The following is a 27,414-nucleotide window of genomic DNA, read 5'->3' on the forward strand; positions in this document are numbered from 1 at the left end:
ACAGTGCGTAATTTTATGTTCTATAAATTACTCCTCAATAAAACTAAAAAAAATTTTTTTAAGTTCCAGGGAGAAAAAATGGTCACAAATAAGTGACCAGGAATTTAGATGTCTGCAGAATTCGAAACAGGAACACTGGAATCTGTCGGACAATGTTCATGATTCTAAAAGAAAAAGATTTTCACAAAGAAGTTACACCTGGACAAATTACCATGCAAATGTGGGGACAGAGTAAATGACTTTCAGACACGCAAGGACTCGAGGAAATTGCTTCCCAGGCGTCCTTTCTTAGAAAGGCGTGGGGGGATAAGGCCCCTCAAAACAAGAGAGTAGCACGCACAAAGCACTGGGGCAGTGTGTGGCGAGGCGACAACCAGCATTCACACCCACCTCTGCGTGCCTTCCTGCGTGGCAGAGGCTGGAAAGCCGAACACTGCCTCCTGGCCTTCCTGTTTACTGGGTTCTTGGAGTTAATTAGGCTCCTCCAATGAGGTGCACTCAAGTAAGAGTTGGGATGTGAAGGTGGAGGCCACCCTTGGGCGGTCAGCACGGCACAGGGCCCAGCGGGGTTTCTACAAGTGTTCAGTGTCCAGCTGTCATCAGCTTCATGGGTATCAAGAGACAGCAGCTGTGACAGGGTCTGACCCTTGGGCTGCAGCTACCGCAGAAGGTTCTCGAAATGAGCAGCCCCAGCGGTGGTCCCCCGACTCCTTCCCATCCTAATGTGGCAGAAGATTCAGCACCTTGACAGAGCAGGGCAGCTGTGTGGTTCCGGGGCATTCGTGGAGGCCCAGCCTCTAGCCCACTCCTCCAGCACTTCCAATAATTTGCAAGTACTCATCTCTATTTTAAATCCCTCTCTGTTTGAAACAGCTGGTGTGGTTTTTGTCTCCTCCAACTGAACCCAACTGATGATATAACACACAGGGAAACACAGGAAGTAGTATACCCGATACAAAAGAGAGGCAAAGGACATTTCCGGGAGTACGGTAAAGAGACACAGGAAGGCCACTCCAGAGCAGCACATGCAGAAAGCAGCCCACCCGGATCGGAGCGGGTCCAAGGCTCTGGGAGAGACCAAAAGATGAAACAGGTAGAAAACCTAATGCATGTGAACATATGCAGGTGAGAGTGGGTTCAGACAATCTGAAGAATGAAGTTTTGTATTTATGAAAAGTACATAGAAAGTAAGCAAACAAAAAAGACTACATAAAAAGCTGCGTAGGAGAGAGAAGAGAATCACAGTTCACTAACTATTTCACCTGTGGGTGGCACTGAGCCAGTCACCGTAACCGAAGGCAGAGCACTGATCCACCCGCCGTGACACGCTAACCATGGAGGCATCTGGGAGATTGGAAGGGCGCCTGTTTGGGTTATTAGGGTGGGGCAGAAGTGGCTAAATCCTCTTATTTCATATCGCATAGTTAAAAAAAAAGAGTTTAAAGTGGAAAAACATCAAGACGCAGCAATGTGGGCGTGTTACTTGGAGACAGAGAGGATGTCAGGAACCTGGCTGCCTCTGGGGGAGGAAACGGGAACGCAGGGGCGGGGCAGAGGCATGGGGATTGCTAGGGTATGTTCTCAACCTGGTTGAACTATCTGACCCCTAAGATATGCAGGGACTAAACTTTAGTAAAAAGAAAGATTTTCAAAAGAAAGAATAAAGGAAGAAGAAAAGGAAGTGGCCCAGATTCTCCCATCACTCCGCGGCCGAGACCCTCTGGGTACAGATGGACGTCCCCCCTGCCCTGGGCCCTAGGCCCTGAGCACAGCCCAGGTCGGGCCCACCCATGCAGGCAGCACGTACCGGGCGCTTCCCGCCCCCTCTCCTGTCCGGAAAGGCGGCCAGGTCACTGCAAGCCAAAAGCACAAAAGAGGGAAAAAGTTCAAATAAAACTGTAGCTAGAGTCATAGGAAAAGGTCAGATATAAAAGCAACATTTCAGTATCCTGGGGGTCAAATAAAAAATCATACATTGGTTTTCAGAGAGAAAGAATCTGAAATAAGTTGGAGGCAACCACCAGCAACTGCCTCTATATAAAAACAGCTGTGAAAATACCAACATTTTGAGCTAAAGGTTAACTAGATTGCCTAAATTCAAATTTGCTTCTGAGGTATCCGAGAGCCATGGTTTCCAGAAATATAGAAAACTAATTTGTTTTTCTTGGAAGTAGAGTAGGTCTAAGGAACTCTCAGAGGATTCATATGTCCCTCCATGCTGTCCTCGTGGACCAGTTTCTAGCAGTTCTGTTAAACAGTATGGGTGGTGCAGTCCGTGCAAAAGTTTTACAAAGCAACACATCCAGCTCAAAGATCCCATTCAGTCAAATTAACATACGTCTTCCTTTAATTTTTAATCTAATGCAGCTGAGAGAACAAAAGAAGAATAAAAGCCATGACCATTGTCTCTGCTAAAATTTATCTTCAGGGTAGAATTGTACCATTTATACAGGCATGACCATTCTCACCACAACAGATAAATCTGCACTTGCCTGAGCGAAATTTCGTTCTTCCTGCAATCAAATTGCTACCAGCATGTTTGCGAACACTGTAAATCTGCCCATGTTGATTCTTAAAATGAAAAATACCAAGGGAAACACAATCCTTTACTCCCTGCCATTCTTAGGAATAAGAAACAACAGACATTTTGTCGAGGCAGAAGAAACTGTCCTTCCCTAGCAGGCCCTGGGTGGAGGGGCTAGGCTCGCCAGCACCCATGTGTACTGGGTGGGTTACGTAACCATCCAGGGCTGATGGGCCTGATCCCTCCGTGGAAAACAAGATCTCAATTTTATGCTGTTAGTAATTCACAATTATTAGCAGTTATTTGGGAGGGGGGGAAATCCAGATCACATGCAGCTCTCTCCATTCGTGAGTTCCTGTGCCACTTGAGACAACGGGGGGCCCGCGGACTGGCTGGCCAAGCAGAGAGAATTCTGCCCTGCCCAGAGAGCAGGGCTCCAGGGCCCCGGGGACGGGGCAGGGGGGGGGGGCCAGAAGGCCAGCTTTGCCCGCCCAGGCTCCCTGCCTGCCTCCATGGCCTCAGGTGTTGTAGACACAGCACAGCAGTTCCTGCCCAAACCCCCTTCCAGCTGTGGGCAGCGGTCACTCAAAACGATCACAGAGGACTAAACCCAGACAGACCTAAGGAGCAGAAGGCTGAGTCAGGCTAAACCAGGGCCAAGGGGAAGAGAGCCAGGGGCATCGGCGACGGGAGTGGATGCAGGAGCTGTGCCTGGAGCTGACCGCGGCCCGCACAGGACGGTCGTGGGCAGAGGACACACGGCAGCCACGAGGAAGCCACGGCAGAGGGATCTGCGCCTCTCTCCACCGTAACTCAGGGACTTCGCTGCTGCCAAAGCAAACCCGTTCAACGTCGGGCTTTTAAAACTGCAAGCGAAGCACGGTTTGTAGAGCAGATCTGAGTGCAAGAGGCAGGAAACACTTGTACGTTAAGGGAGAGATTTGGAAGCCTTTAACATCACCATGCTCTTCTACTGCTCTCAGCTACATCCCCCAATTTCCAGCCCTGGCTGAGACATCGACTCATGAGTTCTTTAGTTTTCTTTGACTCAGTTTCCCTCCAAAAGAAACAGGAATGAAAATCATATGCTTATTTCCACCTCTCAAATTCAGCTATCCAAGAATTCAAGTCTGTTTATTTCAGGTCATTAAATATTCATCAAGTCCAGGAACCAGGTGCTTCAAGGGATTAAAAAAGAAATAAATAAAACAAACACAGGCCCTGCTGTCAAGGAGCTCAGATCTAGAAGGTTAAAAAAAATCCTCAAATGATACCAGAAGGTAAACTCTGGTAAATATCGCAGGAGAACAAGTCAACAGTCCACTCAACAAACAATTCTGTGGATCTGGAATGTGCAGGGCAACGTGTTAGACACAGAAGAAGGTCTGCAGACGTCGGCCAGCCCTGCCCCTGACGGTGCAGACGGTGCAGCAGGGACGGTGTCGGGCCGGGGGATGTTTCAGGGAGGGAGGAAGAGTGTCTGGTCCCTAAGTGTCCAGAGACAGGAGTCGAGCAGGCTGTGACGGCATGGCCACTCCACGGCCCACCCAGCGGGGGTGACACTGGCCAGCAGAGACGGAGACCCAGAGCTGTGAGCTGAGAGGACCGCCCAGCACCCTGGTGATGGGGGCTTGCGCCCGCCTGCCCACTGCCAAGGGCACGGGTAGGTGGCTCGAGGGCTCGCTGGAAAAGCGGGCACTTGTAGTTTGTCCGGCAGCGAGGGGAGGATCCCTGAGCGTTTGCAGTGTCACAAGTGGAACTTAAAGCAGCAGCGGGAAGACTCAGGACCAACCCGTCCTCCCTGCTGGCCCTTCCTTCCGGCCTGTGAGAAGCGTCCCTTGGGCTGGGGGCTTGGCGCGGAGGGGGAGACCACCCGCCAAAGCCGGATGGAGCCGGCTTTCCAGCCCTGCCGCCCAGTGGCTCTGCCATCTCTCCAGGCCACACTCCCAAGCCACAGCCCTTTCGCCACACAAAACTGTGATAAGCTGGTGCCGACTCGATCTTCAAATGTCCCCAGAACGCGGGCTGCAGAGGGCGGGAAGGCTCACTTGTTTGCGCCCTGCCGTGTCCCGAGCACCCAGAAGAGTAGCAGTCGCGTAATAAGTATCTGTTAAATGAACAAACGAAGCTGAGACGGTGAACAGTCTTAAATGTCACCTTTAGTCTCTTCCTTTGACAGACGAGGAAACGGTGGCTTGGAGGTGTCCACAGCTTTCCCCGGAGCCAGGGAGCTAATCAGTGAGTTGTAAAACCACAACTACCCCGGGGTCTCCTGAGGCTGAGTGTGAAGCTCTTGGCACTGTCCCACGTTACCCCTGGTTTGCTGCATTTGCAATGCCCTATAATAATTAAGAGCAATAAAATTAGAAAGCAGCAGTTTACAGATCTCCAAAGAATTTTATTTTGAAAATGTTTAGAACCTCCACGACACGGAATGTTAAGGTAACAGAAACCAGTAGGGAGCAGGATAGGAGAAACGTCCTGACTCCAGGCCAGTGAAATGAAAGCAGAGCTCTCTGGGCTTTTACAGCTGCTCAGAATTCCCGGGACGACCTCCATCACTGTGCTGTGAAACTGCTCAGGACACTACGGCAGGCATTACTCGTCTACCACGGTTACAGTCTGGCCTTCCCCGCTGGCTCCCCGGAGACCAGTACCTACCCAAGCTTCAAAAATCTTCCCTTGGCACTAAAAGTGTATATAGTTTGAAAGGCAACAAATAGAGGCTTGTGTCATCTTTGGAGTGGCTCTTTGGAATCTTCTGCACAGATTTAAAATCAAAAAGCTGCCTGGGAACCACCTGCAGAGTAAGAAACAAATAACAAATAAGCGATAACCAAGACAGTTTCCAAAGAAGACCAGAGATGGGAACCTCCCAATGACACCACTGCTCCAGAATTAGAATTTGTGATCAACAGCTCCACGCCCGGCACTGCTAGAGGCTGGGGGATGCTGGGCCTCGTCCTCAGGGTGCTTACGGTCTTGGGGCGAGGCTGGGTCAGGGACACAACACCATCAGTCCATTGCCATGGTGACGCTCCCCTAGGTATGCAGGTGCTTCAGGCGTGTCCTACAAGGTCCTCTGCTGGGCCAGACTGGTCTCAGCAGAAGCAAGGGCACGTGCAGGGTCTTGAGCACAAAGGAAGAACTTAGAGGCCTGCGTGGCAAGAATGCCAAGTGCCACAGGGACAGGCTTGGTGGGGCCCGAGGGGTGGCCCAGACCAGAGCCCAGCAGGTGCTGCCTGGAAGGTGCATCATGCAACTGAGGGCTTGAACTTTACCCTCTGAGCACTGAGAATCCAAAGATTATAAGGAGATCATAATGACAAAGACTTGACCGTTAAAAGATCATCCCTCAAAAAACAAGTGTTTATGTTTTCAGAACAGTACAAACCACTTGAAATAAAAGAATGTAAACTAGGACGTGAGGATTGTTGGCGTAGCGTTTAGGAGTGACAGCAGAGAAGCACGTCCAGGCGTCCACGGGACGGAGGGCGTACTTAGTAACCCCACATGGTACTGAGTAAACTACCAGGCACACGTCTACGCCAAAAAAAAACCTGGGGAACATGATGTTTCTAAAGACTGTACTAAAACTCAAAATGTACTGAAAGAGTCAACTAATGACTCAATTTCCAATTTAGTGCATAAATGAAATAATAAAAACATGGAGGCTCCCACAAACAGATCATTCCTTCTTCTCAGACCTCCCTCGGTCCCTCCAGCCCATCTGGCCCACTGGCCCGTCCATCTGCTGGATTCACAGACACCCTCTAGTGTCTCAGCCCACTGCATGGAACACACTTTCCATGTGTTTACACCCAGACCACCCACTGGGACTGTGAGCTCCTTACGGAATTCTTACACACTTGTACCGCCCAGGGCACCTGGCCACATGCCCTGCACATGGGGGCTTGCAAGTATGGACTGACTCATCAAGTGAGCAACTGGTAAAAGACAGAAAAGGGGATTTGGAAATAATCTGTGCATCTGAGTTAGAGAGATCTCTCACAATTAACTTCATTATATGTTAAGCAGAGCAAATTAAATCCTATCACACTAGTAGGGAACGACTAAGGGATGTAAGAAAAGCACCATGAAATTCAATTGTGTTAAAGACACCATGGCTCACAGATGATGGGGGATTTTCTCACAGCTCTCTGTGCCAAGAATATTGTGCTTTCCCTGAAATAAATGGGCATGCTTTTGTCATGCAGATACTACAGACTGTGTTGATTAACTGTGTTTCCCTCTTTCCTTTCGCCATTAGGCAGCTACAGCCAAATTTATGCCTCCTTACAGCAATGAGATCAATGTGTATTTCTTTGTTGCACCCTTAGCCCAGCTTTGTCATTTTCCTATTCTTATCTTCCCTTTCCCTTTTCTCCCTCGGATTTTCGTTTTATTTAGATATATCTATATCTACAGAAGTCACTCTCTCCCAGACTTTGTAGAACTGTGTTATGAATAAATCTAAATTATCAAATAATTAAGCAAAGGATGCTTTAGTGCCCTCACAATTTACTCTGCCTTAAGTAATAGAGGTTTCCAAACCAAGGCAGCTAACCCTTAGCTAAGCTGACTTTCAATCAAACCTACACAGAATGGCTTCCCCATCACCCCACAAAACATCTGGAGGGTGACATGACCAGGTGCACATCTGGTGCCCGTCTTACTTTTCTCCTTCCCTCGGCTCCTTGACTCTGCACAACAGCCGTCTCCTCGGTGGGTCGCCGGCGCCTGTCAGCTCTGCTTCCTCGAGTCTCCAGAATCTATTTCCTCCCTGGAATTTCTACTGCCGCGGATATAGTTCACCCTCTCGCATCCTCTCCTAGGCTACTGTGAGATGCTCCAGCCAACTCACCGCCTCCCATCCCTGCTCCATGCAACCTATCTTTCAGTCCAGAAGTGGAGGGTTTGTGCCTAAATACATCCACCCATCCACGCATTTGGTAAACACCTACAGGGCACCTACTAACAGCGAGGTGTGTGTGAAGCACGGTGACAAAGAGGTAAAGAAACGACAGCTCGGGAACAGTGTGGAGGCAGAGCACGAAGCCGACCGCAGCCCGGACGACGCCGAGCGCTAGGGACGCTGGTCAGAGCCCAAGCGGCGCTTTCCGCATTCCTGGGAGCAGGGGGTGTCTGAGGGCGAGAGCGGGGGCCGGTCACCCTGATCTCAGCACAGTTTGTTTGGAAACCCCCAGCGTCCCTGTTCCCACCTGTGCCTCCTGAGCTAGGCCCCGGTCTACCTTCTCGATCATGCCCAGCTCTCAGTCCTACGCCTGCTCCTCAAGGACACCAAGCAACCAGGCCCGTGGCCGGAGTCGAATCGTCCCCATGCCATCGCACCCACCTCTGCCTGCTGAAAACCCTACTTAGCATGTCTTCAATATTCTGTAATACTGCAACCGCTCACAAGGACGAATTAACTATGGTTCCTACCCTCTAGGAGGTTCGAGTCTTGGGAAGAAACTGGGAAGCTGAATAACCATCAGACAGATTCCAAACAGATTCTATATACAGTGGATTCCAAGGCAAAATTATTAAGCAGGTACAGCATTATCCTTCTCTTGGCTTCTCTTAATTCTCAGAAAAATCTAGCAGGAATAGTAGCTCATATTAGCCCGATACCACGGAGACAGATATTGTCCACAGCCCCAAATACAGGGTCAGGGCTCCAGGGATAAAAAGTCTCCACTGGCCATTTCTCCATGGATTATAAAGGTAAACAGTGCGCTCAAAATCCCAAATCCTTATGATAGTTCAAGAACCATCATACTGACTTACTTGAGAATTAAATACAAAGCAGAACATGTTTCCTGGAGACCGGAATAATTGAATTTTCATGAAATGTAATGCAATGTTTGTTCATTCTATGTAAACATATACAGATTGCAAGTAAGGCTACATTAATTCCTTCAAAGCACAATGGATTTCCACAAACATAATGAAGCTGCCTGTGGTAATAAAGACTTAGAGGTCAACACTTGAAGACTTTTTCATTTATTTCACTATACATGACGTGGCAGGATAAAGACAAGATGAAAGCACAAGGCTTTTATATGTAAATTAACCCAAAAGTAACTTTCCTAGGAAATATACAAACAGCTCAGAATGAAAGTAAACTCTGTATGCAGATCTAGGAACAAGCAGTGACCCAGAAAGCCTTGACAGCACCTCCAATCACATCGAAAACATGACGTTACTGCCAGGGGAGCAAAGCTCCTCCCACATCCTTCCTGGAGGGAAGGTAGGCGAACACAGCAGACAATGAGGGGAGGATCTCAACTACCATCATGGAGGATCTCTGAGAGTTTCCCAAAAAAGCACAGAAATAATGAAACAGGTTGCACAAGAAGAACCATGTAGTGACTGCATGTAGGGGTGGACCGGAGATCCCGGATGCAAGGGGACCAGCTCAGGAAAAGGACGTCCCAGGAGCCCAACGTGCTGACCTCTGAACAGACTCTTCCTCTCGCTTCTGCAGGAGTCGGCCCTACGCTCTGCAGGCCAAATCCGGACCCACTCCCTCTGCTTGTGCATGGCCCGCAGGCTAAGGATGAATGCTACATTTTTTTTTTTTTTTAATGCGGTACGCGGGCCTCTCACTGTTGTGGCCTCTCCCGTTGCAGAGCACAGGCTCCGGACGCGCAGGCTCAGCGGCCATGGCTCACGGGCCCAGCCGCTCCGCGGCATGTGGGATCTTCCCGGACCGGGGCACGAACCTGTGTCCCCTGCATCGGCAGGCGGACTCTCAACCACTGCGCCACCAGGGAAGCCCGAATGCTACATTTTTAAATGGTTGAGAAGTATTGAAGGAAGAATACCGTATAGTGAGACATGAAAATTACACGAAATGTCCAGCGTCCATTACATAAAGCTTGACTGGAATGCGGCCACACGGGTTTGTTTACCTCTGTCTGCGGCTGTTCCCACACTGCGATGGCAGCGTCCAGTCACCGCAACAGGGACCAGGTGGCCGGCCCAGCCTGCCGCGTTTCCCCTCTGGTCCCTCGCAAAGCAGGTCTGCCGACTCCCGATCCCTTCCACCCCCACTCTCACTCACTCTTCCCACCTCAGATTAGGGGGCTTTTCTGAAGACTCCCCCACCCAACGTGGCCCTTGATGCCACGCCCTGCTGATCCCCCAGCATAGCCATACCCCTCTGCAGGGTGAGCGTCCTTCCACGTGGTCACTGCACACGGACCTGTGCACACGCCCCAGCTGACTGCCAGGTCCTCGAGGGCAGGGACCGCGTCCGGTTTCACATCTCCATCATTGCTGGGTACCAGGTGCTCAGCAAATACCAAATGAGTGAATGAACAAATGATGAATGAATGAACAGAAACCTTAACCACGTGAAAACTCTCCTCTTACGCCAACGAATAACAGTGAATTCAATAAATAAAAGAACCCCAGGGGATGTTTCTTCTTCTGAAACCTTATATTCCTCGGTCTTTCTCTTCTTTCTCTGTGATGATTTCCTTACACTATCTTAATTTCATGACTTTTACCAACACTGATGACTCCAAAATCTCCTCCAAAGCTCTCCTACACTTCCCAATCTCACATGTCCAACTATCTCCTAGGTATTTCCACCTGGTGTCTTACAGGCACTTCAGACCTAAGAGGTCCACAGCTTGGTTGCACTCTCCACCCCCTTCTCTGTGTCCAGCTCAGGAAATGGCATCAGAGTCACTGAGGCTAAACTCGCATCACCCTCAGCACCTCCCTGGGCTCGCCCTCACCCCCATCCAATCCACACACCAGATACAGCTGCTCCACCCCAGAAGCATCCTTGGGGTCCACCCTCGCTTCTCCCACTCCATCACCACTGCTGAAATTCAGGCCATCATTTTCTCATCTGGATTCTATCAGCTTCTATCTTGCCTTCCTATCACCAATTCTTGACTGTTCTGGAATTCTTTTACAAAATAACTAAACTAAACTAAACCTGGTCACACTGTTTCCCTACTTAAAAATCTCTGCTGGGAAAAAAGTGAGCAGAAAATATGAGGGTTGTTCATAGCAAAGGACATAAAAATGTCTCTTAAACACATAAAAAAAAGAAAATACAAATTAAAAAACACAAAAAAATAATTTTAAAATAATAAAAGAAAATACATTCAAAATGACTTCTAGATACAGTTTTCGTCTGTCAGGTTAGCAAAGGTCCCAACGCTAGATCACACACATGTGGCAGGGCATGAGGCAAACGCTCTCACACATCACAGGTGGGGATGGCAACGGGTGGCCTGACCCCATCAGGGCTTCTTCATAGGTACGATGTCTATACAAGGTATAAATGTATATACTCTGCGACCTAAGTCCACTTTTAGAAACGAATTCCATAGAGAGACCTGCACGTGAAATGTGACATGTACACAGCTATTCACTGAAACATTGTTGTTAATAGTAAAAGATTGGAAACGACACAAAATGCCTATCAGCTCAGCACTCATTAAATACATTATGGTTCATACATGTGATGCACAACCAGGCAGCTGTGAATATGAGCGAGTATGCTCTCCAACATACAAAGACCTCTAGAAGTACACTGAAGTGAAAAAAAAAAGATGTAAAATAATCTAGTAGAGTATACCACTTTTATTAAGAAGGAAGGAAAAGAACATATATTTGTATTTGCATTAAAAACTGGAAGGATCTGGGAATTCCCTGGTGGCCAGCGGTTAGGACTCAGCACTTTCACTGCTGAGGGCCTGGGTTCAATGCCTGGTCAGGGACTGAGATCCCACAGGCCGTGCGGCACGGCCAAAAAAAGAAAAAGAAAAAGAAATTGGAAGCATCCAAAAAGAAAAAACAACAAAAGCAAAATGAGTGAAAGGAGAGTACACACACACACACACACACACACGCATACTCGTGAATCAGTTACTTGGAAATAAATTCACATCGTACATGGATGGCCGTCTTCTTCTGCCCTCCACCCCTCACCCTCCCAAAGAAGCCCTGCTGGCTGTGGCAGCCACAGTATGAAGCCCACACTCCCTAACGTTGCAAGCAAAGCCCGTCACCCTCCAGGCCCCTCAGGACCCACGCCCACACCTTCTCCCCCAGTCACACGGAAGTCCTGTCCGCAGGCATTCATTCCACATCCTTTAGAGGCCCTTTGACCTGCTGTGCCCTCTGCCTAGAAGGTCCTACCCCTTCCCTTGCCCTGGCAGAGTCCTCGGCGTCCTTCAACATCAAAGTCAGACAACAGCTCTGCGGGGCCGGTCTCCTGGGACGGCCTCCCCAATGGCACTGGCTGCCGAGCCCCGTGCCCCCAGCCTGTTAACCCACCTGGTTCTGGGCCCTGTGTGTGACTGGACCCCTCATTAGACCATCAGCTCCTCGGAGGCAGGAGCTCCGCCTTATTCATCTTCACCTGCCCGGCATCTACCTTTCCAACAAATGCTCCCGGCCTCCCTCGCCCTCCCCTCAGTAAACAAGTGAGAATGTTTTGCCCTCCAGGGTAACAAGCGCCTTCACCCGACGAGCCGCCCTTGTCTGAATAAGGTCCTGATGGCAGACAGCATTAGCCGTCACGAGCGGGTCCGTGCCCTCGATCGCACCTGCCGCGCACACCTACAGCCACCTCAGCAAAGGATCCCAGCTCCTCGTGTGCAGGACGAGGGTATTGGACTACACGAGCCGTCTGCATTCTTTTCAAGCCACGGAACGCTGTGAGGGTCCAGTGAGAACTACAATTACGCTCCTTTCAGAACCCCCGCCTCCCAAATGCCCCTACACAAATAGATGCAAGAGCTGACACGTAATTTCAGGAGATCCACAGAGCGAATGACATCTGAAATCACTTCCAACTTCAACACTCTCCGAAGGATGGAAGGGTTAAAGTGAGGGGAGAAAGGATCTAACACTCTGATCATTTACTGAGCACCGGGCACTCGGCTAAGCACATTATATGCATTAATTCATTTATTCTCCATCCCAAACCAGTGAGGTACACACTATTATTCTCACTTTATAGATTAGGTGCTGGGATGCAGGGACGTTACGTGATAAATGTACTGTCGGGGAAGGTACATCTTTCTGGCTTAAGGCTCCCAGTACTTTCCGTAGGGACGTTCGCATCCTCCCCAGGGTGGTCAAGGGAGCCGTCAGCCGTAGCCAGTAAGCACCAGAGCAGCGAGTCTGCTCTGCCCCCCAGCCGCTCCCCACGTCGCTATTCCAGGCACCAGCAAGATAGGACACAGAGGTAAGTGCAACGAACAAGGAGCTCCAGCGCCCAGGCCCCTCCACAGCTGGCAGGGAAGTAAACAACCAGCCACGGACAAGGAGGAATGGCTTTGATTAAGGGAACCACTGAAAGAATGCCAAACCCAAAGAAAGGGAGCAGCAGCACAAAGACCTTTTCAGGTCTGGTCCCTTGGAGGCCACACAACCGAGGCAGACCCCTTGTCAACCTCGCCGGGAGGCAGACACACTCGGGCTCAGAGAGGACCCAGGGGAGGCCCGTCCAGGAGGGCCAGAGCCACAGTCCAGAGCAGGCAAGAGCCATCCTCACCGCGTGCATCTCACCCAGGAGGGAATTCAGGTTTCGGAGGGCTGGGAGCCTACACCATCCAGAAGAGCTCGCTTTGCAGCAGGAATAAAATGGTGCTTCTTCACCCTCGGAGGTGGTCTGCCTCCTCTTAAAAAAAGCCTGCCTGATGAGAAAGGAGGTATGCTGATTACCTAGGTAACTGAAGGTACAGAAGGGGGCGGGGCTTGTGGAATCCCCTGGGTCTCTGGAGGGCGTACGGTGGGTCCCAGTTAAGCCCGGGAGAGCTGCACCCAGAACCCTCTGCCCCCCGAGTGCGTGCCCTCTTCATGATGCTGAGGACGAGGCCCCAGGCACACGGAGCCTGGTGGGAGCTCCTAGACCCACTCCGTCCGGCCCCTCCCTCCTCCATGGCCTCGTCACACTCAGTCTAGACTGTTCACCTGGTCTCCTGCCTTTGAACTTGCATTTGTTCGACTCACTCTCAACAGTGATTCAATCTCCCAATCGCGTGCTACGACCTGAAGGGTGAGGTTTAAGGTCTTTATGTTGCCGCCCACGCCCTTCCAGACCTGACGGCTGTGGAGGAGCTTAGCAGCCTCCTCTACCTGATTCCCAGGCCCCGGGTTTTCCCCGAGCTCGTACCAGTCGGTCTTTCCAGAACATGCAGTGCTGCCTCCCACTCTGTGTGTCCTGCACAAGCCACACTCTTTGCCGGGAACGACCCCTCTTCCCCCGTCACAAAACCTGCCCCCCTTCACCGCTCAGCTCAAGCACAACGACCCCGGTGAGGCCTTGCCCATCTCTCGAGGAACCAACAACTCCTCCTCCAACTGTCATCGCAGCCTCACGGACACAGCACATGACCTGCCGTCCCCAACAGTGGACCGTGAGCCCCTCAAAGGCAAAAAACGACCTCTGTATCTGCAGCACTTCGCGTGGTGCCTGCCAGGCAGATACTTCATAAACGTCTGTTGAAGGAATGGACGGAGACGGGAGAGGATGATTTAATAAATGGACGCATCAAACAATGGATTTTGAGAGCTTTCCCTTCCTAATGCCTTCAAAGCCCACAAACCCTCAATTTCCAGGACTCTGTAGACAAATAGCCTAAAATATCAAATAAATGTTCTAAATTACGTATACTGATACCACCTGCTTCCCTTTACATTGAAGGCACTCCTCAAGGTAAAATTTAAGAATATCTCACTAGGCTTCATCATTACTGCCCCAAACTACACTTCTATTAGCCTCCCAGTCTACCATCAACCCCAGCAGCCAACAGACGAGCCTTTCCCCAGGTGTCCCTCTCAGGATGTGCTCCACAAAAGGGACCTTTTCACAGAGCGATTCCGTGTCCTGTGGCTCTGGGAAATCTGCTCGCTCGCCCCAACTGAGAGATAGAGAGAGACATACAGGACCTTTCCAACCCACTCTTTTCCACACTTAGTTGAATATCAAATCTTCTTTTTCCTTTGAAAAACCTAATAATACCCCGTGTTCTATGTCATACACTTTGAGAAATGCTGCCCTTGGTCAGTTCCTAAATTATGTCCATTAAAAAACACAATATGAAAATCTGGCCTAACTTTTGTCTAATGACATCACTGCATTTTATCCACGGACATAACAACTTGGCCATTTCATGAAGACATTGCTTCCAGCCTAAAATGCAGAAACGAATCTTGAAAAAAATAACTTAGCAGATTGTGTTTATCCCCACGGTACCATAAATAATTCCTAAACTTCTAAATTGCCTCTTTGCAAGGGAGAAAATAAAACTGAAGCACTGAGCAGCACATCACTACCTGCCTTCAAAGCTGCAGTGATCCCATGAAGCAAGAGTTTCATAAATAGTTTAAATAAAATTCAATTATATGAACAGCCTTTTTTATCTTTTTAATAGTCTCGGAGAGTTTCTTTAAGGGGTGTGGGGAAGAAACCTGATTAACCAACCATAGATACCAAAGTCCAGCTGCTGTGCAATTTTCCATGTGGTGCTATAAAACAAACCAAAATCCCCTGAGGGCTGTATTAATACTACACATCTCTGGCTTGTTTAAGAGGCCAAATCATGGGATCCGAGAGCTAAAAGGAAATCTGGATGTTATATCATCTAAGACCCTTATTTTATAGATGAAGAAACTGAGACCCTCAGGACTTGCCCGAGATCTCCAGCACAGTGCGTGGCAGGGCCTGGCTGTAGGCAGATCTTCTCTCCGAGGGCCTCCTGGATCTTCTTCCTGTTACCTTAGGAGCTGCACTGAGCAGCTAAGGACAGACAGGCCAAGGGTTAGCCTGGGAAACTAGGATATTTCCCTCCACATTTACTGTTTAGATGAGCCTGGAGAAAGAACAGTACACATTGGATGAGGAAATGGGGGTCCACCCAGTCATGTGCTCATCATTCATTTTATAATATATATATATTGAGTGCTGACTGTGTGCTAGGCATTGTTCTAGGAACTGGGAATACAACAGTGATCAAAACCAAAAAAGCGGGGCTTCCCTGGTGGCACAGTGGTTGAGAGTCCGCCTGACGATGCAGGGGACACGGGTTCGTGCCCCGGTCCGGGAGGATCCCACATGCTGCGGAGCGGCTGGGCCCGTGAGCCATGGCCGCTGAGCCTGCGTGTCTGGAGCCTGTGCTCCACAACGGGAGAGGCCACAGCAGTGAGAGGCCCGCATACCGCAAAAAAAAAAAAAAAAAAGTCCCTGCTCTCATGAAGCTTACATTCTAGTGATTCCAGAGTTTTCTACCTGAGACTGATTAAAGACAGACACCTGGAACTAAACCTTTAAACAGGTTATAGTGAGAACATGTTTGCACATGCACACACGCACACACATGATCTTCCATATGTCAGAAGCATGTCCAAAAACTCCCACAAGGGGGACTTTCCAGATAAATCCCACCCCCAATCCCTGTCTGATTTAGGAAACCATCACCACACACATCAAAATACTGGGAATCTATTTCAATAGCTTCTCTAGGGAGGGAGGAAAGTAGAAAAAGTCTAACTCTTTTTCAATCCTTCTCACTAAGCTAGAAAGGGGGATGGTGAGGAAAAGCAAGCGAGAAATAAGTGAATTCTGTGTCATGGTACTGGAGGAGAGATGCTTAAGCACACTGTGAGCCCCAGGAAAGCTGAGAAAGAATATGCAAGACAGCCACAATGTACATCTTACCAGCCAGCTACTGTGGATGGACAAACCACCACAAATCTCAGCAACCACACAGCTGTGGGCCAGGGCTTCAGCTGGTCCAGACTGGGCTGGCCTTAGGGCTCCAGGGTTGGTTCAGGTCCACTCCACCTGCTTCTTACTGTTCTAGAACCAGCAGGCTGTGCATGTTCATCTCATGACAAAGGCAGAAGCAAAAGAGGGCAAAAGCAACTGCCAAGGACTTTCAAGCCTTTTTTCCTTTATCTGCTAATATCCCTTTAGCCAAAGCAGTCAGGTGGCCAAGCCAAAAATCAACTGGGCAGAGAGAGAAGGGTCCTCCTCCCACAGTGGAAAGTGCTTCAAAATCAGGGGGCAAAGTGCATGGATACAGGGTGCAGGGGTGGCACGGGAATAGTAATAGAGTCTGATGAAAGACATGACCATTTGCAACAATCCAAACTCGCCAAATTTCCATTTCTTTCTAATCTGAACCTTTTATTTGGAAACTCACAAACTAGTTCAACAGCTTCAAAATGTCAAAAGCTAATAGCTAATATTTGGATTGTATTATTATTATTATTATTATTATTATTATTAGGGTTACTGCTTCAGGAGTGAGGAGATGATAGGAAAAAAGAAAACAGTTGAAAATGGAAAATTAAGTCCACATTGATGGGGGAAGGACAATTGCTTGATATCAGCTAAATATCCAAGACCTTAGACAATGACAATAAGACACGGGACAGAATCTCGGCTTTCCAGAAGTCTCCCACGTACAGAAATGATGCCACAGACAGTATGTCACACATAGCACAGCTATCAAAACATCAGAAATATGTACACGTACCGCAGCTTGAAGCAAGTTACCAAAATCTTTGCTCTTATTACAGTAGCGGAAATACTGGAGGGGATGGCATGGCTTCTAAGCAGGATCAGAAAGAACTACAAAATACACCAGGAGACAAATCCAATTCTGTGCAAACAGTATAACTGAGTCCCCAGGCAAGCTCCACATTGCCTTTCCCAGTCAAACAAGAGCATCCCAGAGTCTGCCTTCCCAGCCCCAGGAACTGCCACAGAGGGTGGGGCCAGACTCAACAGAACATTAGGAGAGAGAGGGGGGATGTTTGAAAGTCATTAAATATGCAGAATCCCCACGCTGAAAATACGAATGATACAGCAATCACATCAGAGACTTGAACCACTAGAGTCAAGCATGACAAGCAGAAGGGTTATCTTTACAGAACTTGTCAACTTACACCCACTCGCATTCCCTGACAAAGTGACTTTTTGGGAGAATGATGTTATATAAAGAAACCTAAAGCTACTCAAGTAAGAAATATAGATATTCCATTCAAGAAAGAGCAACTTAAAGAAGAAAAGCCACAAACCTAGAGAATACGATTTTAATATATAAAAATGACAAAAGATTAGTGTTCAAAATAGATGATGAATTCCTACCAATCAATTAAAAAGAGACAAAGAGATGGGCTTCCCTGGTGGCGCAGTGGTTACGAATCCGCCTGCCAAGGCAGGGGACACAGGTTCGAGACCTGGTCCGGGAAGATCCCACATGCCGTGGAGCAGCTAAGCCATGAGCCACAACTGCTGAGCCTGCGCTCTAGAGCCCGCGAGCCACAACTACTGAAGCCCGCACGCCTAGAGCCCGTGCTCCACAGCAAGAGAAGCCACAGCAGTGAGAAGCCCATGCACCACAACGAAGAGTAGCCCCCGCTCGCCACAACTAGAGGAAGCCCGCACGCAGCAACGGAGATCCAGCTCAGCCAAAAGTAAATAAATTAATGAATTAACTAATTTAAAAAAAGAAAGACAAAGAGAAAAATGAGCCCTACCCCAAAATGAGCAAAAGAAAAGCTGCATGTGTCAAATAAATTTACAAAAAATGTGATCAACCTCAACAGCAATCAGCTAAATGTAAACGAAACCTCAGCGACAGACAACTCTAAACTCACCAAAGAAACTGACCAAAGTCAAGCGTCCACGGAGAGGATGTAGAGCAGCAAGAACATCCATGCAAAGGCTCAAGGCACAGCGAACTGGCCCAGCTGCTTTGGGAAACAGCCTGGTGACACCAACAAAGCTGAAGCTGCTCTGAAGTGCTGACTTAGCAACTCCACAGCCAAATAAAATACACCTCAGAGACACTCTCACTCCTGTACGTACAAGATGCACAAAAGTGTGCACGAGTAGCATTTGTTAGCAGCAAACAAAAAAAAAGGGGTAAACGGTGAAGTGTCCATTAAAGAATGGATGAATAAACTGCAGCATATTCACCCAGTAGAATTTAAGCAGTGAAAAATGAACGAACTAAAACTCTACACATGACAACAGAGATGAACTTCAGAGCACTGCATGGAAAACCAAAGTCATGAAAGGATGGGTAGCATGATTCCATTTGTTAAAGCATAAAAGCTGGTGAAAGTTAGCTTGTTTTACAATATGCATAGAAAAACTATAATGAAAATCAAGGTAACAACACAAAATTCAGAACAGTGATTGCTCATAGGAGTGGGGGGAAGGGAAGGTACTAACAGGGAGGGACACAGGGGACTTCAACTATATCACGTCCTACCTCTTCAGCTGGGTGGGGGACACTGGACTGATCTATATGGTAAAGGACTGGAAGACAGAGACAGAGACAGGCATATAAAGTATCAGCATGAAGTATTTCAATGAAGAAAAATTTTAAGGAAAAAAATTATTTTTTAATTAGGGAGACTTAAGCATGTTACAGCCAAGAGTAAAGAATGAATACAGGAAGAACAAAGTTGGACTAACACTTCCCAATTTCTAAACTTACTACAAAGCTACAGGAATCAAAACAGTGTGGACATGAGGACAAGAACGTAGAACAACGGAATAGAATTGAGTCCAGAAATAAACCCAAACATGATTTTCGACAGAGGTGCCAAGATCATTCAGTGGTGCCATCAGTTGGACCTCCAGTGGTGTAACTGATGGACAGAGCTCCCTCTTCGCATATCCCAGAGCCTCATCTCATGAACAGCACGTAAGCTCATGCTCTAATTACACAGCCTCATCTTCCCTGCCTCACTCCAAGTTTTACAGGGAGAAGTCACGTCTTACCATTGTTTGTATCTTCCTCTTTGTCTAGCACAGTGCCTTATATGCAGACAAGATGCTAAGTGTAGGAGTGGCATGTCTGCTTGTATACAGTGCTGGTACAGTCTTGGTCTGTGCCATCTGGAAGTTCACCAACTTAGATCAGTAACACTGAGTGATATAAGTGTGTGTAGAGACTTCCACCAAAGAGGGATAGACTGCAAATAGATTTATTCTTAGATAGGAAAAGCAGCATTAGGTATGCCAACTGGGCATCCAAGCAAAGACAAAGTACACAAGCCTTAACAAATAGGAACTGAACTTCTTCTAGGGTGCACATTTCATGTGTGCCTATCACCAGTATTCCACCCTGAGTGCAACCAGGACGAGGGCTTGGCACACTCCTCCCCAGTCCCTCCCCTCCCCACTCTGCCCACCGTGCCTCTGTTACTAATATGGACCACATGGCACCCTAATCATTCATGTATACATCTCTGTGCACTGCACTGGTCTCAAAGGCAAGGACAATGCTTATTTGCTTTTCTATAGCCTTAGAAGTAATTCAAGAAATATTTGACAAACAAATGAACAAAAGAATGATTATTTACAACTAGAAACTGTTCACGTATGTATTTACAAGGTTTTCCCCAAAGAGTCAAGTTTTAAATTTTAATGAAGAGGTAAAGAAGGCAATTCCGTTTTTAAAGTTATTTTCCACTATGGAGACTTTCCTGCTTCCTGGCCTAGGTATAATCTTCTAAATTTCACAGGGGCTCAATAAATGGTAAATTCCTTCCAGGCATGATTACAGCCCACAGTCACCTGGTGATGGTTTCAGATGTTCCTGCTCCGTATTCTACCTGCGAAGACAGCAGCCTGAGTCAGCCTAATGGGAAAGAAGTGTGTCGTATTTGGAGATGTGACTCACTACTGTCCTCAAGGGAAAAACAATCAGATCATCATGATAGCAGTCGCCACCCAGGTCACAACTGCCAAATCTAAGCAGTCAGAAAGCAATGGCGGGAATTCCCTGGTAGCTCAGTGGTTAAGAATCCTCCTGCCAATGCAGGGGACACAGGTTCGATCCCTGGTCCAGGAAGATCTCACATGCTGCAGAGCAACTAAGCCCATGTGCCACAACTACCAAGCCCGTGTGCCACAAGTACTGAAGCCCGCATGCCTAGAGCCCCATGCTCTGCAACAAGGGAAGCCACCGCAATGAGAAGACCATGCAATGCAACAGAGTAGCCCCCGCTCGCCACAACTAGAGAAAGCCCACGTGCAGCAACGAAGACCCAACGCAGCCAAAAATAAAATAAATAAATAAATTTACTTTAAAAAAAAAAAGAAAGAAAGAAAGCAATGGTGAAGGCACTAGAACTTAAAGAAGAAGAAACAAAATTCTCTAAGCTATCCGGAACAGCCTTATCTTATTCTGTGTGCAAAAACACACACATGCCATAGTCAACTTAAATGTGTAATAAAGTATTTTCATTGCCTGTTCAAATTAGGAATCTAATCTCATGCTTTTAATTAAATGCACTCGATCACAGAGATACTACACACGGGGGATGAGCCCCTCTGCAGGAGTAACGAATAACTACACAACAGAGTTTTGTTTGCTTTTGTATCATTTGGTTCCAGCTCTTCATTCTACGTTAGGCAGAATCACTTATTTGAAAGGGATTTCTAGCCACTTCAAAATCATGCAATTTACTGTTCAGGTAGCAGAACACAGTAGTTGATTATTGTCGGAAAGATCTGGGCAAGCGGCGCTGCCAGCCATTCGAGCCTGATCACCTTTCTGAGGCTCTGTAAGATGGGGTTAATAACGGCATCCACCCAGAGCCCTGTTGTCAAGGTTAAATGAAAGAAAGCCTCTAGGGCATTTAGTGAGAGGCTGGCACACAGTCAGGGCTCCACTGACGTCTGCTATTATCACTGCCCCATCAGCCTCCTCGGTTGTCGGTTGTCATTTCAGCATTTAGCTGAACCTCTGAAGGGCCATAAAGATGGAGAACTGTAACCATCAATTTTAGCATTTCTTGGAAGTTCTATTTTCAAAGGCAGGGGAGGGGAGGAGAGGGGAGGGAAAAAAATACAGGAGGAAAGACAGCAAGAATGGCAAACTGAACAGAGGCATAAAGTGCCCGGAGCCAGGCTTCCGCCACACCGTAGGAACTCAGAAAACAGAAAGTTAGCTGCACTTTCAAATGCTGTCTGTGGTTAGTGACTACCAGGCACATAGTTTAAGCATTTTAACTACAGAAGTCAAAACACATTCGAGTCTGAGAACACGGAGCAGAACTCTGTCATAATAACTTCAACTTCAAATAGCAAAGCCCACACAGAAATTATTTTATAAAATCATTTCTTCTTCCTTTTCTTTAGTCTCTCTCTCTCTTGCAAGGTATTTAATTTAAATTTTATGTGTACCATTTCCCAACAAATGAAAGCACATCCCACCACCGCGGTGAATCTCTCGGACACATTTGCATCTTGGGTGTCTTCTTTTTTTTCTATTTTTTTCACTTTGCCATTTCCTCCAAGAATCACCTGACATGGCTGATCTAATTGTAGAACAGCAGTCTCATTAATGTGTAATAATGCCTTGGAAACCTGTTTCAGAGACTGTATTCAGCCAATTACTGTGTGAATAAACCTCATAAAAACCCATCAAGGATACTGGAAACATACAAGGAAGCACGATTCCAAGTGGCAACTCATATGTGACTCACCCTCCCCCCGATTTGCTTTCTGAGTTCTGGCCCCTGACACCATGTGCTCCTGGGAGGAAACCTAGGATTCCTGCAAACCTTTTGTCTAAAAAACAAAGCAAAACAAATAAAAACACCACAGAAGTATTTGAAGTTAGTTCCTACTCAAGAGGAGATTAAAGCTTACATATTTGCTCCCAGTATTTTGTGTTTTCTATTAAAATACGTATACATCTCTTTTATTTTCCTGTTTCCTACCACTCTCAATTTTCTTTCTCCCTCTAAAATCATTCACTCAATCCAGAATCATGGATACTAAAATGACCAGGACCAAAGAGGTAACCTAGTTCCAACTGGCTAGAAATTGTTTCTATGACGTGCAGGACAGGCTCTGTTTAAATATTTTCAACTAAGGGGGCTCTCTGTTAATAAATGGCTCTCGCCATTTGAAAACAATGTTTAATAACATCAGAGATTAATTTTTACTGAAACAGTTTTACTACGTGCCAGGCCCTGTGCTAAGCACGTCACGTGCATCACCTCCGCTAACCCTCACAAAGAAACCTGGAGGGCGGTATCGCTGTGCTCAGTTAACTATGAGAGAACCGAGACTGGCGAGGTTCAGCAATCTGCCTGAAGACACACAGCTGTCAACTGACAGAACACATGCTGCTTCAGACACGCAAGCCCGGGCCTCCCAGCTTTTACTCACAGGCCCTCGTTTGCGACCTCTCTGCTCACTCTTCTCCAGGACAGACCTTCAAATATTGGAAAACCATCCAAGGAGCATGTGGTGCTGTGCTGGGCCAGCTCTCCCGCAAGCCTTGCTTGGCCGAGTGGAGAGGAATCTGTGAGCTGGCTGGTCCGGGCCCCTGGGGAAGAGGGGGCGGGGAGGCCAGGCCCCAGGTGTCCCAGCCCAGGCAGCACCAGCTCCTGCGTTCACAGCCGCCCCATCTCCCATCTCCCTCCAGCCGCGTTCTCTAACCCCACGACCTTACCCATGGTCCATCCGCAGCTCTGAGTCACCAGGAGGGACCGCTGCCCTCCGGTCTATGGTGGGAGGCCCGTGACCAGCCCTGAATCAGAGCCACCACCCTCCCAGACCAGAGCGCGTGTCCTTCTCCAGGAGGGAGGAGCGGGGGCAGTGTGGAGCCGGCGCATCGGGTCCCCTCTGCCTGCTGCTCAGGCAGTGACCCCTCGCCACATGCCCAGTCTCAGCCAGCTTCCCATGGAGGATGTCAACAAGTTTTTTTAAATTTAAATTCAGATAGTGACTTTTAAAAAAAACCCTCAGAGCTCTGAAATTAAGTTTAGAGATAATCTTTTTTTTTTGGCTGCACTGCACGGCTTGTGGGATCCTAGTTCCTGGACCAGGGATCGAACCCGGGCCCTCGGCAGCATGGAGTCCTAACTGCTGGACCCCGAGGGAATTCCTAGAAATAATCATTATTATTAAGCAATGGTCCTGCAGAGGAGAGCTGGAAAGATCCTTCTCGAGTTCTTACAGGACGGGGAGAATGTCACCAGAGCCCCCATTTTCCTCCCTCCCCCCCAGTCAGGGAGCACTGCCAACGCTGAGGGTGGCAAACCACCAAACATCACAGGCCAAAGTATTTTTATATTGTGTTTTTAGCATGTTTATGAAATACCTGCCGAATTTGGTTCCAAATGCAGTAGGAACAAAAAAAGGGATTATATGTTGGCTTTGTTCTTAAATAGTTTGGAAGACAAACCACTCTCCTGGGACACGCATCAAAGGTCTGTGGGCAAATACAAAGCAGCCGATCAGCAAATACGAAATCACTAAGTACAAACCAACGCCGGGCGCTGATAAGGAAGAGCTCCAAAACCAAGAAGCCTTTGTGAAATTAGCTGTGAGAATGAAGTTCTTCCAGAGTGAAGTGCCAGAGAAAAGTCTGGAGGGCAATACAAGGAGAGAAAGACAGAGGCTAGTCCTACAGGAGTAGGTGAACGTGGATGCAAATGAGCCTGTAAAGGAAGTTAGCTGGGAAGAGAGAACCTGTAAATAAATGTGGATTCTCCTCTACCTGAATTTACCAGTTGCTGTTCCATCACCCCACAGCCAAGAATTTCTAGCCATTCCCCGTGGAAGTTGATCTCCATCTCGAAGGAAGGATGAGTAAAAGGAAAGTAGCAGTCCACCCATCTGATGTCCAGCCCTGCAAAGACACCAAAGAAAAACACACATGGAGCATTAAAGGCAGCCTTGCCTTTCCTGTGATCAAAGCTGCCCTTCGGCTAGTGACACCGATTCCTACATTCTGACTAAAATAAATAGCAAACAAATTAATTTGCAACACTTTTGGGGGAGGCAATAAATCTTAAAACTTGTGAAAAGCTGGGCATGTCTTTTCCAATACGAAAAACACTTTGTGTAGCTCCAGGACCCGCTAAAACCAAATCAATCACCTGCCAAATCCCTGCAACCACTGGGCAGAGGAAAAAATTAGGTCAAGATAATGGGAAAGCAGGTAATTCTGCTAGTTTCTATAAGTGAAAATGACATCTTCTCAGAGTTAAAGAAAAAATACTTTTACTGTTCTTCAAACCTACATATCAACAATATGACTAATTCAGGATAAACTAATCAACTTTCACTTCCATAAATAGATATATTAATTTTTATTAACTTTATATAAGAGCTAATAAAAGGTTAAGTAAAATAAGATCAGCTAAATTTGAGCAACACATTTTAAAAAGTCAAAACTTTTTTTCTACAGATGAATGATAAATATACTCCCATCCAAGACAAACCAAAAAAGTACATGCTAAATGCCAGGATGAATTTCTCAATATGCAATCATAAATATGTCACTTACAAACAATAATATTATCATTTAACAAAGGAAAAGACTAATGAATTCAAAACAAGTAAAGCCTGCAAAGAGCAGAGGTCACTAAGAAGAGAAGGCAGAACAGGAGGTCACCTAGCAGCCAGATGCCCACTGTGAGGACACCCAGAGTCCCCACAGTGCAGGCACTGAATAAAACCAGTAACAAAACTTGCTTCCGTTTATTGAGCACTTACTACGCCTCTACCATTCCCATTTCATAGACAGGCGGAAAAACTATTAGGAAGGTTGTGTGTCCTGCCCATAGGCACATGGCTAGCAGGTGACCAGGCTACACCCGGGGCTGCCCAACTCCAAACCTCCTGCTCTTGACAATTAAAACATAATTCCCTGCCCATCAAGAAAGATATTTCAAGAATCAAAAGTCACATACGAACAGAGTTATAAAACAAAGGAGCCCTTGCTATGCTCAAAATGATATAGGAGAAGATAGGTTTTTCTTTCATTGTTCTGTTTTAGTTGCATTTATTTTTCTAGATACCTGCTGTCAATGGCAAGTGACAACTGATTTCTGTTTACAGTCGTAATACAATAGTTACCCCTTTTATTATACATGTGGTATACCAGACAAATATTAAACTCCACATACACACAGTGCACACGGTTGATAAGTGTTGACATATGTATACATCCATGAAACATCATCACTATCAATATCAGGAACATGTCCATTACCCCCCAAAGTTTCCTCTGTAATACTCCCCACCTGCCCATCACCCCCGCCTCTTCTCCTCACCAGCCCTCCATCCCCAGGCAACCACTGACTTCCTCCCTGTCATGACAGACGAGCTGGCATTGCCTAGAACTTTATGAAAATGCAGTCACACAGAATGTATTGTTTTTCTGTCCGGGTTCTTTTATTCGTTGTGATTATTTTAAGATTCACCCATGTTGTTGTGCATGTCAACAGTTCATTCGTTGCCATTACTGAGGAAATTTCGCCAACATTTTTTCTACCCGGGAAAAAAATGTAGATGTTGGGGCAGTGTCTGCAAGTCCCCCGACATTTCTGTGCAGAAGCCCCTACGTGCAGACCAGTTGCCTACTTGCCACTGAATACTGCGAAGAAGGGACCTGGACACCTGTGTGCTCATCCATCTTTGGGACCAATAATCCCCTACCAATATTGTATGAAAAAGCTCCAGAGACAACCCCACTGGCAAACAGAAATGTGTAAAGTGTTGGGATGTATAACTGAGCACAGAGGGCGGGCAGACAAAACCATGTTATTCGTTCTTTTTGTAACTCCTGGCAGGTGAGCCCAGATCACCTTCTGAGAACAATTTAGAAAAACAAATTCTTTATACATGGCTTTTTATATCTGGATCAAATTTTACCAAAAGCAAGACGAGTTTTCAGGGTTAACATGATGATTTCATATAATTCAACACCACTAAGTGCCTGGAACAAAGTTAGGTACGGTCTACACAAATTAATTTTCCTGTATTTCCTTATTTTATTCCTTTGGGTAAAGTTTATCTCTTTATACCTCACACCTAGAAAGCTTAGGTTCCCCCCAGTCAGAGAGAAAGCAACTTGAAAACATTAGTAACGCTCAAAATAACCACAAGTAACTCTATGATCAGTGTTCATTAAGCCTGAACTCGACCTCTCCTGCGTGCACACCCACCCGAGCCGTCGGTGCCACTGGTGTCAAAGCACAAGGACTGAACTGAACAGCAGCGTGACGGTCTCTGCCCTTCTCTAGGAACCTTCTTTTATCGAAGGACTTTGGCTTTACCACTTGTAAAACTACAAAACATTATAACTTTGGATAAAACCTTTTTTAATGTTAACTAAATTCTCAAGATAAAATGTCCATATGTTGGTCGCATCAAAGCTCGCTCTCTTTTGGTTGAAGGTTGAAGGCATGTCCAAATCATATGGATTCATTATGCATTAGACTATTCTCCTTATTGGTGATTAGTTTAAATTAAATTAAGTGTACATATATTATATACCTAATGGAAAATAACGCCAAAGTTCTTTCTTTCTTTTTTCTGTTTTATGTGTGTGTTTGTCTTTTTCTTTTTGGTTTGGATGTAATAATTTACTAAGACATATTTACAAATGAAGTTCAGAGCTTTTTAAAAATTGTCTCAGAACGCTGTGAGATTACAGCAACTGTCAAAAATTATATATTAAGTTTTAGGATAGAGCCAAGTAGAAGAATAAACCAAAAACCTGGATTCAAGTCTCATCCTGCCGTTTCTGCTGTGAAACCAGGGGTAGGTTAATCAACCTCTCTGAGCCCAGCTGCCCCATCTCCACGCTGTACAGCAACAGCTGCTCTGCCCGGTGGTTGTAAGCAGAGGGCCTAGCAAGCCCCAGTTTTCCCAGAGGCAGAGATGCTCTTGGAGATGCAGGCACCTGCTCTGCTTTCTCTCCTGAAAGAGGATGCTGAGAGCCCAAAGTGTCGGATCATTCCCTCATCTGGGACCCCAGAAATGACTGGTGAGCATTCCTTCAGAATGGTGGTGTCACAGAGAACAGGCTGGTGGTTGCCAGTGGGGAGGGGGTGGGGGAGGGATGGAGTGGGGGGCT

General features: G+C 47.1%; 1 protein-coding gene across 8 annotated transcripts in view; it reads right to left on the bottom strand.

Annotated features, from left to right (window-relative positions):
* FARS2 (phenylalanyl-tRNA synthetase 2, mitochondrial) overlaps nt 1-27,414 on the bottom strand; it is a 382,164-nt gene that overhangs the window by 250,098 nt on the left and 104,652 nt on the right. For 7 of the 8 annotated variants that reach the window (XM_081245389.1, XM_081245394.1, XM_081245393.1 and 4 more), the window contains exon 5: nt 24,046-24,177. The exons of the other annotated variant lie outside the window; for it this stretch is intronic. In XM_081245389.1, coding sequence (XP_081101515.1) covers nt 24,046-24,177 — 132 coding nt within the window. The remainder of the gene's footprint in view (nt 1-24,045; nt 24,178-27,414) is intronic. 8 annotated transcript variants of the gene reach the window in all.

This window comes from Mesoplodon bidens (assembly GCF_964165515.1).
Source record: "Mesoplodon bidens genome assembly, chromosome: 10".
Lineage (NCBI taxonomy): Eukaryota > Metazoa > Chordata > Mammalia > Artiodactyla > Ziphiidae > Mesoplodon > Mesoplodon bidens.